The sequence below is a fragment of the Styela clava genome, chromosome 2, assembly GCF_964204865.1.
Source record: "Styela clava chromosome 2, kaStyClav1.hap1.2, whole genome shotgun sequence".
In the NCBI taxonomy this organism is placed as follows: domain Eukaryota; kingdom Metazoa; phylum Chordata; class Ascidiacea; order Stolidobranchia; family Styelidae; genus Styela; species Styela clava.
In genome coordinates this window covers 20,550,749-20,569,331 of record NC_135251.1, presented here as the reverse complement: position 1 = coordinate 20,569,331, position 18,583 = coordinate 20,550,749, and the positions used below count along the sequence as shown (strand labels likewise).

The 18,583-nt window shown below is 34.9% G+C and overlaps 2 protein-coding genes across 2 annotated transcripts; one reads left to right on the top strand and one right to left on the bottom strand.

The window, feature by feature from the left end:
- Positions 1 to 7: 7 nt before the first annotated feature.
- Positions 8 to 8,603, top strand: LOC120335431 (eukaryotic translation initiation factor 2D-like). Its single transcript, XM_039402933.2, has 11 exons — positions 8 to 186; positions 892 to 1,052; positions 1,627 to 1,776; positions 2,125 to 2,512; positions 2,878 to 2,952; positions 3,334 to 3,429; positions 3,911 to 4,091; positions 6,640 to 6,818; positions 7,108 to 7,228; positions 7,673 to 7,807; positions 8,155 to 8,603. Exons 1-11 carry the CDS (start codon positions 14 to 16, stop codon positions 8,278 to 8,280), a joined length of 1,785 nt encoding a protein of 594 aa, XP_039258867.2. The 5' UTR covers positions 8 to 13; the 3' UTR covers positions 8,281 to 8,603.
- Positions 8,604 to 9,520: 917 nt separating this feature from the next.
- LOC120335432 (AP-1 complex subunit mu-1-like) lies at positions 9,521 to 17,746 on the bottom strand. Its single transcript, XM_039402934.2, has 12 exons — positions 17,598 to 17,746; positions 16,933 to 17,016; positions 16,167 to 16,307; positions 15,282 to 15,412; positions 14,778 to 14,886; positions 14,261 to 14,423; positions 13,488 to 13,630; positions 13,034 to 13,105; positions 12,464 to 12,622; positions 11,988 to 12,113; positions 11,146 to 11,221; positions 9,521 to 10,317 (listed from the first exon to the last, which is right to left on the bottom strand). Exons 1-12 carry the CDS (start codon positions 17,637 to 17,639, stop codon positions 10,295 to 10,297), a joined length of 1,269 nt encoding a protein of 422 aa, XP_039258868.1. The 5' UTR covers positions 17,640 to 17,746; the 3' UTR covers positions 9,521 to 10,294.
- Positions 17,747 to 18,583: the final 837 nt, after the last annotated feature.

Here is an 18,583-nt window from a genome sequence, read left to right as displayed (position 1 = left end):
TTTTTTCTTAATCATGTTTGTTAAACCTTTTCGAACAAAAACCAATGTTGCTATTAAAGGATCTGACAGGAAGCGTCTAAGATCTGATTTGGCAAAATTAATTGGAGAAGGGATATCTAGTGAAAATTTATCAGAGTTGGTTCCAAACAAAGAGGAAATGACTGTCATGAAATTATATTCCCACAAGTAAGTGCATTTTGATATGGTTCTCTCAAACATTGTTTTACATAGATTTGGTCGATATGCTTTTATCAAATTTCTATACATCGGTTAACATCAAGAACGCATAACAGCAATGAGACCGATCTATTCACATTTTACTGAACTAAAGGTTAAAATATATTGCAGCAAGATTATGAACGATTCTGCTATTAAAAGTTTTTTTTAATAAATTTAAGCTTCATTGGTGTAATATTCTTTCTTTCTCATCTCTACACCAGGTTCTGAGAACTATATAATTGAATTGTTTATCTGCAATAACGTAGCTAAAACCTAACGCAGCCCTTTGGTCAGAAGAAATGTTTGGTTGGGATTTACATATTTATCCTGGGGGGAGAAGAAAACAGATAAAACTATACTTACGGCCTCTCGTCTGGTTACCAGTCGAGGTCGGGTATGGGATTGGTTGGCCAGTTATTTGTTTCAGATGCATTAACTTGAGAATACAATTACAAAAATACAATTTCATTGGAGTGCGCTTGAATCACTTTTATACGTTTTTACATTGACTCCTCTTGTAGAATTAGTTATTGTTTATGAATGTGATATAATAAACCCTTATCAGCAGCGACGGAGAAGCATCACTGATAGATGATATAGCCTACTATCATTGTGAATTCATTATTATATTCTTAATTTTTCCTATGTAAAATAATTACATCCTTTTTGCAGGGGTGAAAATATTTTGGTATACTGCCTCAAGAAAAGTCCCATCGTATTCGAGCATGAACATATTTTGTACCCAACAGTATATACAGCTTGGAGGTTTCCTACCCTGCTACCATGCTTCACAACTCAACCTCCAGTGTTTGAAAGGTTGTTTGCAGGAGCAGGTAAGTCAGCTAATTAATCTTGTGTTTGACTCCAGACTTGACCTCTAAAACTCTGACTATTTCCCGATCTCTGAGAAAACCCAGTTTTCAATAAAAAAAATTTGGCATATGCAAACAATATCTGATTGTCAGTTGAGCATGCCCAGTCAACTTCATACTTTTATAGTTTTTTGTCAAATATTTTTTATTCCAATTTCCATCATTCGAACTAGAAGACTTTTCACTGACTTTTGGGAATTTTGAAATATGACTCAGTATTCAATATCAATAAAATAAGCCAAACTCCACTGCCCTTTTTTTGGAAGTATGTATTAGTAAAATGACTTCTAGAATCACTCTATTACTTCAACAAAGTCTTGTTCCTATTATGATTTGGATAATTTCATTGATCCTGATGGATTATTATTTGTTCGTATCATATAAAAAAAAACTGGCATTTTAACATCAGTGAACATGAAATCATTGATTATACTTGAATAGTAGATGATGAATTTGGACTTAAAACTAATTAATCAAAAGAACTGAAAGCTTACTTCTGTTCTTGTATTAATAAAACACACCATTTGTATTTCAGATTTGATGCTTCCCGGTATTATTATTCCTTCATCTGGTTTACCTAAAGTACAAAAAGGGCAAGTTGTTGCAGTGAATGTATTGGGAAATAAGGCACCATTAGCCGTAGGATATGCTCTTCTATCAAGCAAAGATATGGTGGAGTTGGCAGGTATTATACCCATGTTTTTTGTATTGAATATATTTATTACCCGTATTTAATTTCAAAGGTTCGATCCACTTACTTTTTAAATATCTACTTATATAATATCTGTATTGCTAACAACATTGATGAGGGCTGATATTACTGGTGTTTCGGTATTCCCTAGTATTTGGTACTAATTGTTATATATCTTTCAATACATTCGTCAAGAAAAGATACCAGTCGTTGTACTAGTTTGGCTTTGATTTCTGATCCATTTACTGCCGTTGTAATGGTTTGATTGAATTGATTAGAACTGCTGTAGAAATGGTACATGTACCCATTACAAAATATCTCACTATTTTCCATTTATAACAGGTATGAAAGGAAAGGGTATCAAGATAATGCATACATTTGGTGATCACTTATGGATGGCCGGAGATAAGGAACAGCCACCAAAAATTCCTATGGAATTAGGTGGAGAATTTCCACTTGTTTCTGAAAATTTTCAGGTGGAAGTGGATCATTTTGAAAATGGCTCTGAATCGAAAATAGAAAACGAAAATTTTGACGATTCAAATATAGAAAATGTGGCATCAATGACTTTGGAGGATTGTCAAAAAGTTGAGGAAAATTTAGAAGAAGAGGAAGATCCAAGATCTCAAATTGAAATAATGGATGAACTATTACATCATTGTTTCATGACTGCTCTGAAGCAGAAATTAAAAGATTCAGAACTTCCTATATTAACAAGCACTTTTTACAGGCAAGGTGAAATTAACACTTGATTTTTAACAGGATCAAACTTTTTTTTGCCATTCACTGATGAGGTAATTCTTATATGAAATATATGGTAGATCAAAGTAGTTCAGTAGTATAGTATAGACAGTGTTGAGAATTATTAATCATGATCATTGTACCTTTTTAATGTAGTAAATATCCTTGCAATCCTTATTACTGAAGCGTACTCGATATAATGTCGGTTCCAAATTTCATTATGAATGAATGGGAAATTTTTTAATCTGGAATTTGGCAAATTTCATTCGATTCACAAAGTTTTATTATCGTCTTATGCTAGGTTTTGTTGTACACTGAGGCTGGTGAAGGCTCATGCTTTGTTTTTTATTACAGAACTCATGTTCTTCAGTGTTGCCCAGGAAATCAGTTTCTAGACATTAAGAAATCAAGTTACAAGAAATTGAGCAAGTATGATTATTGATCATTCAGATTTGAAGATAATTGTTTTATTCAATCAATGAAAAATCTAGTGATCTTAAAAGTAAATAGATACAAGGATACTAAAATTAATATGGTGTTTTTTCAGACAGACTAACAGTAGGCACTTGATAAATGGTTACTCCGAACAAGACAAAATTTGACTTATCGCCACTGGAAGGAATATCATAAAATGATTGAATTTGGCCAAAACACATTGATCAAAACATAATGAGGTTTGAATCGTAATATTACAAATGCTTACACACCTCGTTTAAGTCTTCAAGCTCTTTCAACCTTACATCTAGTCATCTACTATATAAAATCGATTACATTATTATCTCAATTCTCAATTGTTTTCCTTGAATACAGGTATTTAAAGCATATTGAATCTACAGGATTAATTCAAGTAAAAGAATTAAGTAAAGGAAATGATAATATTATATCAGTAACCAGGGCACATCCTGAGTAAGTATATTCAATAATTATGTAGAGCGATCCACTTGCTAAATTAATGCTATGGCTTTACGAATGTGAATTACCGGTATATTATATAACTAACTATATACATGCTGTTAAGCTATAAATTATTTTTCTGTAGTTTTCCCCAATGTTGATTATTAAAATTTATCATGCAGCAAATTGATTGTATGTGTACTTATAGTTTCAACATAACCAAAAAGTAAGCGGAAGATATAAAATTGGCAAAGTGTCAAATATGCAGTTTGTGTAGTTGTGTCCTGTATGTAATGCCTTCTGTATGTAATGCTTCCTCGGAATCCCGACTGACCTTGACAGTTTCTGATGCAGTTCAGTGGGATGAAAGTTTCAAGGTCAATTTTGCAAGAACACTCGATATCTTCATTCCCAAATAGAGATTTTTTCAACTTAAGTACCTGTTAATTAACATACATTTATTTATTCAAATTTATTGTTTTTGTACCCTCAGTTTAAGATCATTCAAACCTCCAGCCACAGAATCTACAGATGATAAAGAAGAACCAGAAGCTAACACAGTGTCATCATTTGGAATAGTAACACAGAAGCAGTATGAACCTCCTGAAATATCAGTCATACATTGTGTTTCAGCTGTGACAGTACCTTTATTCTCCGAGTTAGGTTATAAAAAGGTAGGCAATATTACTGCATAAAAGTACCTTGTATATAAAATCTCAAACCTTTCGACCAAAGCACTTCTGGCCCATTGTTAACATTTACATTCAAAAATACCTGAACAACCATGCTCGCATTGTTAACACATTGAAAAATAAAAAACGTTATTACTGTAACCAGGGCTGGGGAGTCGGAGCCTGGAGCCATGGAGCCGTTACATTTTGATGGAGTCGGAGTTGGAGCCAAGCTTTTCATAACAGATGGAGCTGGAGCCGGAGCTGGAGCTGCCAAAAATTTAGTGGCTCCAGGCTCCAGCTCCTAAATATCTCATTTTTTGTTTTTCAAATTTATAATTTTTTTCTGATAACGTTACAAATGATAAATTCTTTTCTTTTCAGCTTATAATTCATTTTAAAAGTTTTAGTTCTTAATATTTTTCAAAAAGTTTCCAGCTATTCTGTATGTTTGAAAGTTTAGTATCAAAATTTGAAGCGGTTCACTTTTATCAAAATTTTGATTCTCATTTCCACTAAGCTGCAATTTTTCATGATTGCGGTCAATCTCAAAAACCCTAAAGGCCAGGGATTTTCGAAGAAGTGATTTTGGAATTTCCGTGTAACATATTATGATTTTTTCGTGGCGTTGAATATCCAATCCATTTCAAATGTCTTCAATTCTGTTCAACGGATCTCGAGATTGAGTCGTTTTTCGACAAAAGAAAGGTTTAATTACTCCAAAATGATCCGCAGCAGTCACCTGGCATAAAAATGTATGGCAAAGTGCCCCAATATATCTTGTTTTGATCCATAACATAGCATGTTCTGGAGAAAAGTCTCATCGATTTCTGTTGTTATTTTTTGAATATATAAAAAGTATATCGCGAGTAAGATTGATTGCGTTTAGATTTATTTTAGTGACTGTATAATTTTCAAAGTCAACCGGTAAATAATATGACGTAGGCAAAAAAAATAATGAGATTAACAAGGCATTTTTTTTTAGCTGTTGGGAGTCTCCTAGAACAAAGTTTATAGTGTTTTACTGTTTTCCGTTTCATTTTAGTATCTTATAATAACTCTCCAATGTGGAAATTCGGCTTGCGAATTGATTTTTGCGAATTTATCTTTAACATCTCATCGCTGATGATTATGAAATGCCTCGATTCTAGAACCAACTTTTGGCCTGATTTGGGAGAGGGGGACGGCATCTAATTGGGTGACGACGGTAATTTCCATTATTTTGGGTCTGCTTATTCAATTTGGACCATAAAATACTGCCTCCCCGTCAGGCCAGTTTAAATTAGCATGAGTTGAAGGGCTATTGTCGTTACTATCACATGTGCGTTGCATTTCGTGAAAAGCGTCAATTGTTTTAGTCGCCATAAACATTAGGCCATAACATCTTTTATTTCAGTGTTTATTTTTTCCTTAATCACAATTTTTCAAGACATATGTTTTGTGTCGCTCACCATATTTGTGAGAAAACGAGTTATTACATAATAATCGGTGATGAAATTCTAAGATAAATAAAGAAGTCAATACGCAAACCAAATTTTCCTGATTAAAAAGCACGTTATAAAATACTAAAAATAAAACAGAAAACAATAAGTTTTCCTTTAGAATGGCCCACGACAGATTTTATTTGGCCGGCATGATTGCCAGTTATGTTGAACACAATTAAATTAAAATAAAAAGACAGTTATTATGGGTTAAATATTATGTGGTAGAAAAAGTCATTATGAGCTATTTTACCGAATGCGCAAACGCTGCGACCATTCCAGAAGCCGATTTTCCTTCCTGTCTTATTGTGGGGTGGGTTATATGTAAAACCCTTCTATGCTGGGTAGACCAATTCGCCCAGAAATACAGCATATAATAACTCTCAGTGGATTCACAAGTTACATGCAGGAGCAAAAAGGAATTATCATGACACCGACTTGAAGGGTGTTTACAGCCTAAATAACATGCCACACTTAGAAAACAATTAGCAAAATGCGTTATTGGGCTGCACTACTGATAATGGCTATGGAGCCGGAGCTGGAGCCAGCTCCGGCATAAAAAAATGAAGCTCCGGAGTTGGAGCTAAAGATTGAATAGACTGCGACGCTGGAGCCGGAGCCATCATGATTTCGAACCAGCTCCCCAGCCCTGACTGTAACGTTATTTTGTAGCATTGCACATTTTGTAAAGTTGGCAAAAAATACACAGCTGAATGGAAATGATTCCTTGAATGCTTTTGTTCAAAAACTTACTCATTGTGTTATTCGCTTCAACTAAGCTGTTTACCTCCTAATGTGTACTTGAATGAATTAAAGTCTTCTTTTCAGTGGTATCTAATGATTTCTCTGTCATCAGGAAAAATCAGATTATCATCAGATCTTATGTTCTTACTGCGACTTTTGCGATTGAAAACAGTTCAACTGATGGTTGATGTTAAAAGTGTCTCCCAGAAAGGCTTTAAGAATATCATATTTCAGAGTTCTGTCTCTACTTCTCTTGGTCTATTCATACATGGGGATGTTATTTGTCCATTGCAGTTGTCTTTCAAATTTCTATTATCATTATTCAGGGTTCTCCAATGACACTTTCTGAAATTCGTGAAAATATTACTAAATATATTCGACAACACGACCTCACGAAAGTCAGTAATCCTAGAATGGTGACCCTTGACCCCTTGCTGCATCGAGCAATGTATGACAAAGGTGGACATAATATACTTGAAGCCACTTGGGAAGATATTTTTAAAAAGTTAGTAAATTTTATTTTTTGTTCAATTTTGTAGAAAAAATGCGGAAGACTGACAATTTGTGTCATTTGTAATACGTTGTAGAGTGTGGATGTTTCCACGTAGTAGGCTAATAGTTTAGTATTTTCAATTTCCTCTGTAATTAAAATTTGAAATGATTCATCTTGTTGATGCTAGTGAAGTTTCCCAAAAAATTCTCTCATATTCAAAATATCAACATTATTGATCCCATAGTCTTTTTGCTCAAGTTTTTTTTTAATCTCTTGCAGTTCCATGAATTATACTTTTTAGAGTTATATCAAAGCTGCAAGCATGTCATCAACTGAAATTTAAAGGAATGGCTCCAATTATAAGGACTGGTGGACCACCAAGTATTAAATTAATAGTGCAACAACGAGCAAGTAATAAAAAGGTATTTTTTTAACATTCAATAACAAAAATAGGAGTGTGAATGGGTGAGATTGTGCTTGTTGGATTGGTCGGATAGGATTAACATGTTTATTCCAGGGAGAGGAAAGCGATAGTACGGCCTAATAATATGGTGAACCATGGCCCTTGTCCAGTTACCAGTCCATGTCGGTATGAGATTGGTTGGCCAGTTATTTGTTTTCGGAAGCATTGCCTTGATGGTGGAGAAAGCTGTGACCGACCAGCGATTATGTGAACCACCCTACATTGTCGAGGAGTCCCGCAATCCTCTCGCTCTTCATCAACTCCACGTGGAATTCGAACCTGCAAACCCATGCGGGGTAATCAGAGGTGTGATGGCGAGCGTATTCCTAACACTTAGCCCAATGCGCCACATTGCGGACCCGGTAAATAAGCTGTAAGATAATTACCATTTATATTGTTGCAGGTGACCATTGTAGAAAATCTTGAAAGTTTCTTAATTGAACCTCAACAGTTTGCTGATTTAATGAGGAGGAAAGCCCAAGCAAGTACTTCGATATCTCCTGTAACATCTGGAGCATCAAATAAAAATTTACAACAGGTAGGAGTCTTGTAACTAATGATGAGTAAACCTAAAATACTCTGGTACCACACCCAGTATAACATAGTTGAAAGTGAATCATTAAGGAGTGGACCATATTCTCATTCCTATTTTTCTAACTTTGAAGTAGTCTGGAGTTGAGATTGAGACTTCTACTATCAAGCATTAGCAGATGATATTAAGTCTTCTTGCCCTACCTCACATCCTTCACTACCATAAACTGTTATAACTTGCCAATGTTGTGTGATTCTAGCCAAGGAGAAAGCGGTGGGATATGCTTATAGATATTTTGTTGTGTAAGAAATGTTAATAGACAAAAGTTCACTATTTATACGTACAACTTTCAGGTTTTAATACAAGGCAACCAAGTATCATTAGTTGAATCTTTGCTTACTGGATCTGAATATAAAATACCAAGGAAATATTTAAAGGGGTTGGAAAATGCACCAAAGCCGAAAAAGAAGGGCCGATAAAAGTTTATTTTTCGTTTCTGTCTATGGATGGGACAATTTTAATCAGTTTTCCAGGCCTGCTGCGTACTATTAAAACCGGTTTCCATGGAAGTGTTTCAGGATTTTGTCTAAAGGACTCATCGTTCGAGTGACAACTGCCATAAACTACTTCACTCAAGCGGACAGGAGTTATTTTTTCTGATCCATGCTCGTCCAATTATGTAAATGAATCTCCCCTTTTGAAATGTACCTTTTTTGTTGCAATGTTTACAATGGTTTGTTTCATTAAATATATTCTACTCCGCAAAACACTGTAATTCCTCCATAAGATGTTATAAATTCACATAGTTTTCTTTACAAGACAAACAGTCTGTGATAACTTCATTCTTCACTTCTATTACCTACAAAAAGCACTGTAATTTGGTTTTGTGATACTGAATTTCTCGAGAAATCATTATTACGCTTCTGGAGACATTATGGTCGGTCCGTTTAGTGGAGCGTTTTATCGGCCTATTGTATTCAAATTTATGGCACGCACAGTGTACAGATATGTCTACAAAATGTATTTAGCTTGGGATCAAAGTGCTAATAATTAAAGAGTTTTCAGCAAAACACATAACCAAAGGCGTTAATTCCGCAGTTTCAAACATTTGCACTGAATCGGAGTAGAATTCACGTATTTATTCAGGTTAGCTTTCTTCTATGTGGATAATGTTTATGCATTGAAATCTAATTGGCAACATAACTTGGAGCTCATTATTCCCCGTGTAATACAAGAGAAAAATGCTCAAGTATATGGAAATGAAAGCCAAAACGAAATAGTATCAAATCTTTATGAGTACCAATAGTCGAAGTGGAAAAAAATGATCGAAATGATCTAGCGACAACAACAAGCTTTAACCACTGAACATTTCGGATTAATAGGTCCAGTAGTTGAAGAGAAAGCGATTACAACATAATAACAAAACAAGACATATGTCCATTTCATGCCCATAAGGTTTTCCCATGATTAACAGGACATTGAAATTGGCATATTCAAGGTATGGAGTCCTCCACATTTAGACAAATTCATTTATTCTTCTTCAATGTTTAACCTTTTTAAAGGGTATGTTATGGAACAATCCTTTACAATAGTAGTTTTCATCCATTCCAGTCGCTCGAGATAGCGCTGTGAAATTGATTTGTAGATTTGAAGTCATCATAAAATATGTCACAGAGCACATGTGAAACACACTCCATATATGATCAAATCAGACCAGTGTATTTGAGTATATTTATTTAATATACATACAATAGTAGAGATAGATTTTCAAATTTGAATGTAGATTTGCACCCCCGGCAGACTGAAAACTGCTTTATAATTTAAGGACCTAAAAATGGAATGTTGAGGACTTTCAAGTTTCTGCCTACCCTGCCAAATGGTAAAAGAGTCCTTTATCAAACGCTGTTACTTCTTAAGAGTTCATAATACTTGGCTGTAGCTTGTGACAGTACGATAAAGTCTTTTTGTGTGTCATGCTAAGATTGGCAATACATTATTTTCGACCAGTAGCGGGTTACGGCAACAAAAATCCATTTTTACCTCATTTATTCAGCAATTTTGCTGTCAAAATTCAAAGTCAATACATTTGGACAGGATGAATATCTGTTCTCATATCCAGCCAGGGTCGTTGACTGCACAAGCGGCGACGCTTCAGTAGTATAAATGAGTAAGTTTTATTTATCTGTATAGCCCTTCACTGGATAGAGATATTGTCTTCGTTTCTATGGAGTTTAGGAATAACATATAGAGCGTCCATGATTTGTTTTTATATATATATAATAAGATGTATAATAATAGATCCCAGTCTAAAATATTTGAGCTTCTTGTAATAATATGAAATTTCAAAGCTATGCCATAAACTTCAGACTGGGAGGATACAATCAATAGTGCAAATGCAAAAGGTCAGAGCATCTTCATCACTGAGACGGTTAGCACGTTGTTTCAAAATTATAGTATAGGGGAATTGGAACAGTGGTGATTGCTGCAATCTGCTCAGTTGGTCCGTAATTGGTAGTCTGCAAAATAAAGTGAAAGGCATTCAAATATTTTTCAATAAGTGTAGTAATATCGAAAGGTCGGATTTAGACGATGAGAGTCCTCTTTCACAGAGGCATCGTATAACAAAAATCGAAATTATCCAACTTTATTGTTTTTCAAGTTGAGAATTCAGCTTAGACTCAAAAGTCATCATCAGCCATTTCATTATATTCCAAACATATATTGACCTAACTCTTCTATGCACAGTATTTTGGTATGAAGAAAAAGAGGCATTTCTCATATACAGGGTGGCGCCAAAAAAAACAGAACCAAACCTTTGGAACAAATTCTAGAGCAGGGTACCCAAGCTTTCAAGTGTCCAGTGCGACCCCAGATCAATATATATATTTTTCATGGAACTTTATAGCTTTTTTCACTGGATTTTTGAGATTGGTCATGTGATGGTATCAAGTAAAATAAGCTAAAACCAAACAGTGATGTCACAATTATCACCTACATTTTCAATAGCATAGGCATAGAGCGGTGCCTGTTTTACAGTAAGCCATGGTACAAACTGCTAAATTTAACATGGTTTGTCAAATCTTAGATGTTTTGTACATCCATCCTCTACCATACCTCAGCGCCCCCATGACCTGTTTGCGACCCTACCTACTCATCACCCAATTTGGAGTCGCAACCCCTGGTTAGGGAACCCCTGTTTTAGAGAGAACATAACTTTTGTGCAAAGCATCCTCGATTACTGAGACCTTGATTAAAAAATGTATAGGTTCTGTTTTTTGGCCCATCTGTTATTTCACATTCCTAGCAAATACTCTCTGATAGATGTAATAGTTCATTCAACCAACCTCCGTTTTGTGTAATGTATCGAACCCATGGCAACGCCTGATAACCACTTTTTTCAATGATTTTCAAATAGCGAACCTGTAAAAAGGAGAGGCATTGAGATAAATATCACAATCACATTTATTCATTTTTCTAACAACATGATGCTCATTGCTTTTTACTATTGTAACATTCTCATGCACATACATACAAATAATAAAATAAAACTATCCTTTTTCAGCTTATGATTTTTTTTCCTTATTTAATTTTTAGGTTTCAAGTTAAATTTATAAAATGTCCAAACACTGGTATAATTAATTGTTGCGTAACAACTTGCATCCCACTACCATAAAACTACATTCAGACTAGTGCTTCATAGTAGTGGACGAAAACGTAAAAGACTAAATAGCCCAGCTCTGATTTAAAAAATGAAGCTCAAGAGCCATTGTATTTTCAAACTTTCAGCTCCCCCGCCCCGGTTAGCACGGTCTATGACCAATGAACAGACCATAGGGTGCACTTTAAATCCTATTATTTTTTCAAAATCTATCGAGTGCCTTATAAGCCGATGTGCACCTAACGTAAGGATCAGTTGCTGCTTAATGCTTATTGCCTACACTCAAGACCAGTGCTGGCTGATACTTTGTTTTATATATAAATCACCGTAGTGGCTGTGCACCTTATGTTTGAACAAAAACCCAATATATTCAATCTAAGCAATTTATTGACAGTGAGCCTCATGGTGCGTAAAATTCGGTAAAATAAACTTTGATATGTCTTTATTATGAGACAAAAATAATGTTTTTCTTGCAGCCAAATGAGGTTGTGCTGAAAAACAACTGCCCACGACCAATCTACAGCATACCTGTATTCCTGATGTAGTAAAATATGGAATTTCAAACTTGACACGTATTGGAGGTTTTCCTTCGATTTCTTCACTCTCAACAGTTGGTAATTCAAAATGAGCTCGCATCAGATATTCTTTTCCACCCTATTAGGAATAATTATAAAAAATTTACCTTCACGACTTTTAATGATCTGAAAGTCTATTGATTAAAAAACAAGTTTATATTGAAAAACATCCAAGAGATGGCTCGAGACCGTGTCGTGTATTGTGTCTAGTAGGCAAATTTGGTAAAGAGATACTGAAGGAGTGTTATATTCTATCCAGAGGAAATGGGATCCTTAGTAAAATTTGCTAAGAAAATCGCGGTGACAAACTGACAAGATTATAATAGATGACAAGCCTATGTATGAAATACAATGACCAACAGATACTATCTAAAATGAAGTTCAATTCAATCAAATCATTGAACTACCAAAATCTATTCCACTGCTTACCGGGAATGATTTTATGGTCCACACAATTATGCTTTGTTCTGGAACCCATTTCACACTACCAACCGTAGTTTTGAACTTCGGTGAATCAGCATCATTTGGTACCGATACATGGATTTCAACATTATTTGCAGTTGATCTTCTTTTGAATTGACTTTTCGCCTGAAATTTTAGAGATGAGTAAAGGGTTATTTATAGTGCGGATTGTAACAGCTCATTGTTACCAATTTCTAGTTTGTCAAAGATAGAGGAATAGTACATTTTTCGAATAGCCCCTTAGTTTAATGAAAGTATCCCAAAATTAAAATTATTAATAGAAAGTACTAGGATATTGTGTATTGAATTGAAGGCCTTTTGTCTTTGTCTTCTTCCTACTTGTGATAGTATTAAAACTGACGAATCAGAACGACAATTCTTTTCCACAATATTTATACATACTCGCTCTTTCATTAAAAAAGATGATGATATTTTAATAGAATTTAACTGAAATTCTGCAAATTATCCATTGAGAGAAATATTATTATTAAATTATTCAAAATAACTAATCATACTAACAGTAGTGTAAATACTTACTTTAACCATTATTTCAACCCTGCTGTGTGAATGCCTCTCTATTACAGATTCTATCCATATCAATGGCTTGACCTGTAATATAGAAAATGTAATCAGACTTTACCAGTGGTTTTTGAACTTTCAAGATTTTTAACATTAGATAAGGTTATACGCAGCATTAACCTACGATAAGAAGCCAACTACGGAATCAAACAATAAATAAATCAGGTCAAAGAATTGAAAAAATCAAAGTTAATTTACTTTATATTGATGCAGTCATCACAAATGGTACCTCAAGGTCTTTGCTCATGGGCCTCCTTTGCGGGAGGCTGAGGGCTCAGTTTGAGAAGCCCTGCCCTAACTATATTTATAGATTCGATCATGTTGTCACTCATGTGTAGAAAACAATAGTATGGTTCCTATGAACAAGCAACCATTAATAATTAGGAATGAACTAGTTCGAAAATCTACTCACATGGGTGTTGAGCCTGTAGGACATCAGTTCAAATTCCCCATCAGGAGGAATAAATGAGATAGTTCTGTCATTTTCAAACCTTGACAATCTAACGCATTGATGAAATTTCACATCTTCCATTTCAACGGCTTTATTTTTCCCTCCTACAGAAATCGAATTTATACTCGTGTAAAGTGCATTATTAAAAATGAAACCAGAATGGCCCAAGGAAAAGTGGATGCTTAACAAATCCAAAGAATAAGACATATCGTGCCCAGCGCAATGACCTAGTGGTTGTTTTTTCAAAACAAATCGAATCTTGAATACTAGGAAGATATGTAATTATATTTGCCTCCTTATTGCTATGGCTTCTCCACATAAATCACTGAAAACATAGAATCTATCACTCACTCAGTTCACTGAGTGTTCACACACAATTAAGACCTCTCTAGGAAGAAAAGAGTCAGAATACGCCAGAATTGCATTTTAAAAACATGGCTTCAATAATAGTAGAGGGATTCATCTCGACATATGGCAGACGAACAAAAAACAAGATGGCGGCGATTTGATATCTTCGTCTGAACCGATTCGAATAATTCACTATTCGATTCGAAAAGTCCAGCCCTAGCCACCCCTAAAACCAGAGCGTGATAAATTGGATAGGCGTCCTTCCAGAAAATAGTAGCTCCTTAAATATGGTTAGAATTGCTGCTTACACAGGGCTTTGTTCAGAGTCCTATTAAAAAGTGGGAAAATGAAGTTCGAGTCGCTGTGAAGTAAATCTTTATACTTACTTCCTGTGTTCTGGAACAACACTTTATCATTGAGTCCCAACCTCAATTCAGGCATCCCTGTCAAGAACACTCTCATTTTGACACTGCCGACAATCTCTGATCTTAGAACGCTACCATTTGCACTAACCAGGAGATTAACTGATTCAATAACATCAAGAAAAACCTGAAAATGGAAAGAAACTGCATAAAGTATCGTAACAATAACAAAGATTAGCAATCTCAGCAAATAACTATTTTTAGAAAAAAAAATGTTGGCAAATATCGTAAATACTTGTTTACAGACGCTTCGCTTGATGTAGCACAACTAGAGCTAGAAATACGCTTACCGTCGCACATCCAATTACCTCCTAATAAATAATGTCCGCAGGTCTTAATCCTGTGAGGAATAAATATGTATATGAGGATTGCTGGACTCACAGTATAAACATGGGATATATATACCGTACATCTGATGTACCAGGAACAAATGGAACAACAGACGAATTTTAAGAATCATCAACTGAAAAACTACATTCACCTCATTCTTTCTGTATTTGATGCCTTCAGACCTCCATGAAACAGCATTGGTCACTGTTGAAGGAGGCCGTGTTTGAATTTCAAGCTTATGGCTTTCTTGGGTGATATACCTAATAAAAAGAAGTTAAAATGACTAAACATGATAATACAAAAGTTTAAAATTTAATATTCTGTTAAACAATAGAGCGATTCTCTAATATATGGACACAGAAGATTTCATATTTTTCTGGTATGGTAAAGCTTGGAAGCACAGAGATTGCTGAAACCGGACGAAAAACATGACGAAGGCAATCAAGCACAATGGACTAAAAAGTGTTCCCCTTTAAATAAAACATCAAAGTTTTGAGTAAAATATAGTGTCACATAGGACTCAAAATTTTGAAAAAAGTGATAACCTTCTAACGACAGCAACAATCATCTCAATAGCAACAATCTAGCAAAAAAGTTCCTAAAAGGCAGACAGTCTAGATGTGATGACAGAAATAAAATATTTGCAAAAACTTACTCTTGTAAGATTTTCGGATCAGTAAATTGTGGCAATCCAAAATCCATCACTTCATCCATAAGTTCATATACAATAACAAAATTATCTTTTATGGATTCTTCTTCTAATTCTTTGAAATAATGGCAGAAGATCTAAAAAATAAACACCAAATTATTTAGTTTAAACTCATTAACATATACAAAATGTTGAGTAATCAATCACATATATGTAGGCATAAGCACCGAAAAAAATATCAAATGGGTCTTTGAAGACCAACAGTTTCCATTTATAAAAAGCAATTTCTATTTTGTAAACTTTTAAAATTTACACCACAGAGAAATCATATCTTCCATGCATTTAAACTCATTTTATTCAAAATATACATAATTTACATAGGATAGAAATTTCATATTCATTCCTGGGGAGAGGTGACCCCCCCCCCCAATTGCTGATCATATTACACGAGAAACTACCACTTTTGAGTATCATAAAAACTATGCTGACCAATCAAAGATGGAACTTTTGTATGGTCTGGAAATAACTGAAAAAATTTAAGCTATATGAGATTTGAAATCAACACTATATTCAAAATTTACATTGTTAGCGTAAATAGTATTTTTTTTCAGAATGTGTCACATGAGTAATAAAATCGTTTTCGTTGAATTGAAATATAAAACATAACAGATTGGGCGTGAATTCCTGATGGTAAAAGCATTACACTTGAATATGATGACATTGTAGCTTGCACATCTCATATCCCATGCCCCTTACCTCATGCCCCTTACCATACCCAAGGCGTATCAAATTAGGTAAGCAATGCTGGATATAAGTGGTTATCTGTACAAGATCTTGTTTGGAGCAAAGGGTAAGAATATATGATTAGCAACACAAATGAGTTATGCTTACCTCACACATTTTGTGCATAAAACTTGTTATCATCATAACATTTGCGTTTTTATTTGTTGTAGCAACAACATACAAATTACTAAATTTGATGAAAATAAAAGTAACATCTCCATGCTGAATGATTGGTGACATTGCGCCTTCCTAAAAATGCACACAGAAAAATATTTGAGTTGAAATAGACAGATGATATTAATTTTATATATTTAAACTAAACTACTATTGATATGAAAACAGACAATTTGGAGAAAGACTCTCAGGTGCTGTATTCAATTCTCTATTGTTTAACCCGTTGACAACCAAGCATAGTAAATAGGGTAGGAAATGCTGAAATGGACAGTTTGCTTATGCAGGGCCTTACCCAATGTGAAGGAGATGAAATGTCATATAAAAGAAAACTATCATTAACATTAGGCGAGGTACGTTGATGATAAATGAAGCACAACCGGTGTTAGCAAAACGATGTAATTTGCCGACGTTTCGAATTTCTATACAGAAAAACTTCATCAGGGCAGGGAGGTACGTTAAGCAGAATGGAGCTACTTTACCAGGAGTGTCTTGCCAGCTCCGGCAATGCCCCCTATTAGTATGCGAGGTGTTAACATAGTGTTACTCCTTCATTAAAATTAGAATTGTTCGTAAATTGTTAAAAACAAAATCTTTTTAAAAATATATATAAAAGAGAGAAATATCATTTCCATAGTTTCCAAGTAACGTTGCATAGTTAGCCTCTTAGTAAAAAATATATTGATTGAAAAATAATTCATACATCTTCTTGTTCCATCAATAACTTGGGAAAATTGTCTATTGTATTCATAGGAATATCTCCTCTGTAATTTCTGCATATTAGAACCTAAAAAGCAAAATAAAATAAATTTATATTTAAAATAAAACAATTTCCAAATTTTTTTTTGAGATAAAATAAAACTCTTTCAGTATTCGTATAACATTATCAATATGTCGGTACCACAGATTTATCAAATTTCTCATATTTAAGTGTCTGGGAATTTTATATTTCAGTATTTATCCTGTTGGACTTTACTATAAAACTTGGTAAATCAGTAAATAGAGTTTGAGCAATGTTGGCTTGAACGGTTCCCGACCTGCCGACTGTCGGACCGTACCATTACTGTATAACAACGGCAGACATGCAGGTGTTCCTGCACCAGTTTACCGGTACCGGTACCGTGGTAAGTTAGGATTAAATTTTGGCTTTCACTTCTTATTTAGTACGGTACCGGTACCGGTACGGTCAGACGGTTCCGGTAACAACGTTACCCTACGTTTCTATTTCTCCATTGCGTGGAATCAGTAATCAGTAATCAGTAGTTTATTTTTTCACCACACATGAAATACACTAAATGCATACGGAAACCGTGGAAATTGTACTGTGCTGCTGTACCAAGGATAGAGATACAATTTTCTGAACATTACCTTTCCCTTATAATCCAATATATAAATAGCTGAAGCAACCATCGTAGTTTTGTGATTCCACCCAAGTTTGCCGACAGACGTAACGATAGATAGATAGAACAGCAATATGGCTCTGAAAGTGCTGAAACAAAATCTCCTTACCGGTTGCTTCCTCGACCCTTGACCCCATTAAAACCTTACCGGTATTGCCACCAGCCACGTCACCGACAGAAGCCCCAAATTACCCAAATTCGAGTTGAAGTCGTAAAAAAATTGATTCATCCTAAAGTTAAGCCAGTTAATCAGTAATAGGATAGGATTTACATATTTATCCCCGGGAGAGGAAAGCCGATAAGACGGATTAACCATATGACAAACCACGCGGTGGCGAGCATATTCCTAACGCTTAGCACGATGAGCCACACCACCGCGCCATATTGAAATCACGCTGCACAAGCACTAAATTATGGTTTCAGAGTGAGTGGAGACGCAGAAATACAACATTGGTTATCGAGTAGCGGCACCCTCAAAAAAGAAGTCCAGCGATCCTCTCGCACATAAATATCACCCACGGGATTTCAACCTGCGAACCCACGCAGGGGTAATTAGAGATGCGGTGGCGAGCGTATTTCTAGAGCTTAACACGATGCGCCACATCGCCGAGCTTATGTGGTCTTAATGAGAACAAAGTTAAACACAAGCACGTAACTAAAAATTAGCGAATATCAGTCTTTTATTCGTCAACACAATAATAATCTATCACAGGAAAAAACTTTACAATTAACAAAGGGAAACAAACTTAACAATTCTGTGACAGGAGAGTCGCGAGGGACCTCAAAAGGTCTTTATGCAGCGACACCCACAATGTCCGCTGATTCAGTTTGCTGAGTGAAATAAGGTAAATAAAACACCAAAACGCTTTCAAGGAAATAAAGAATACTTTTAAAAAAAATATTCTATTGATAGCAATCATTTCTGCATGCGGCTGCAATAGCATTTGCTTCATC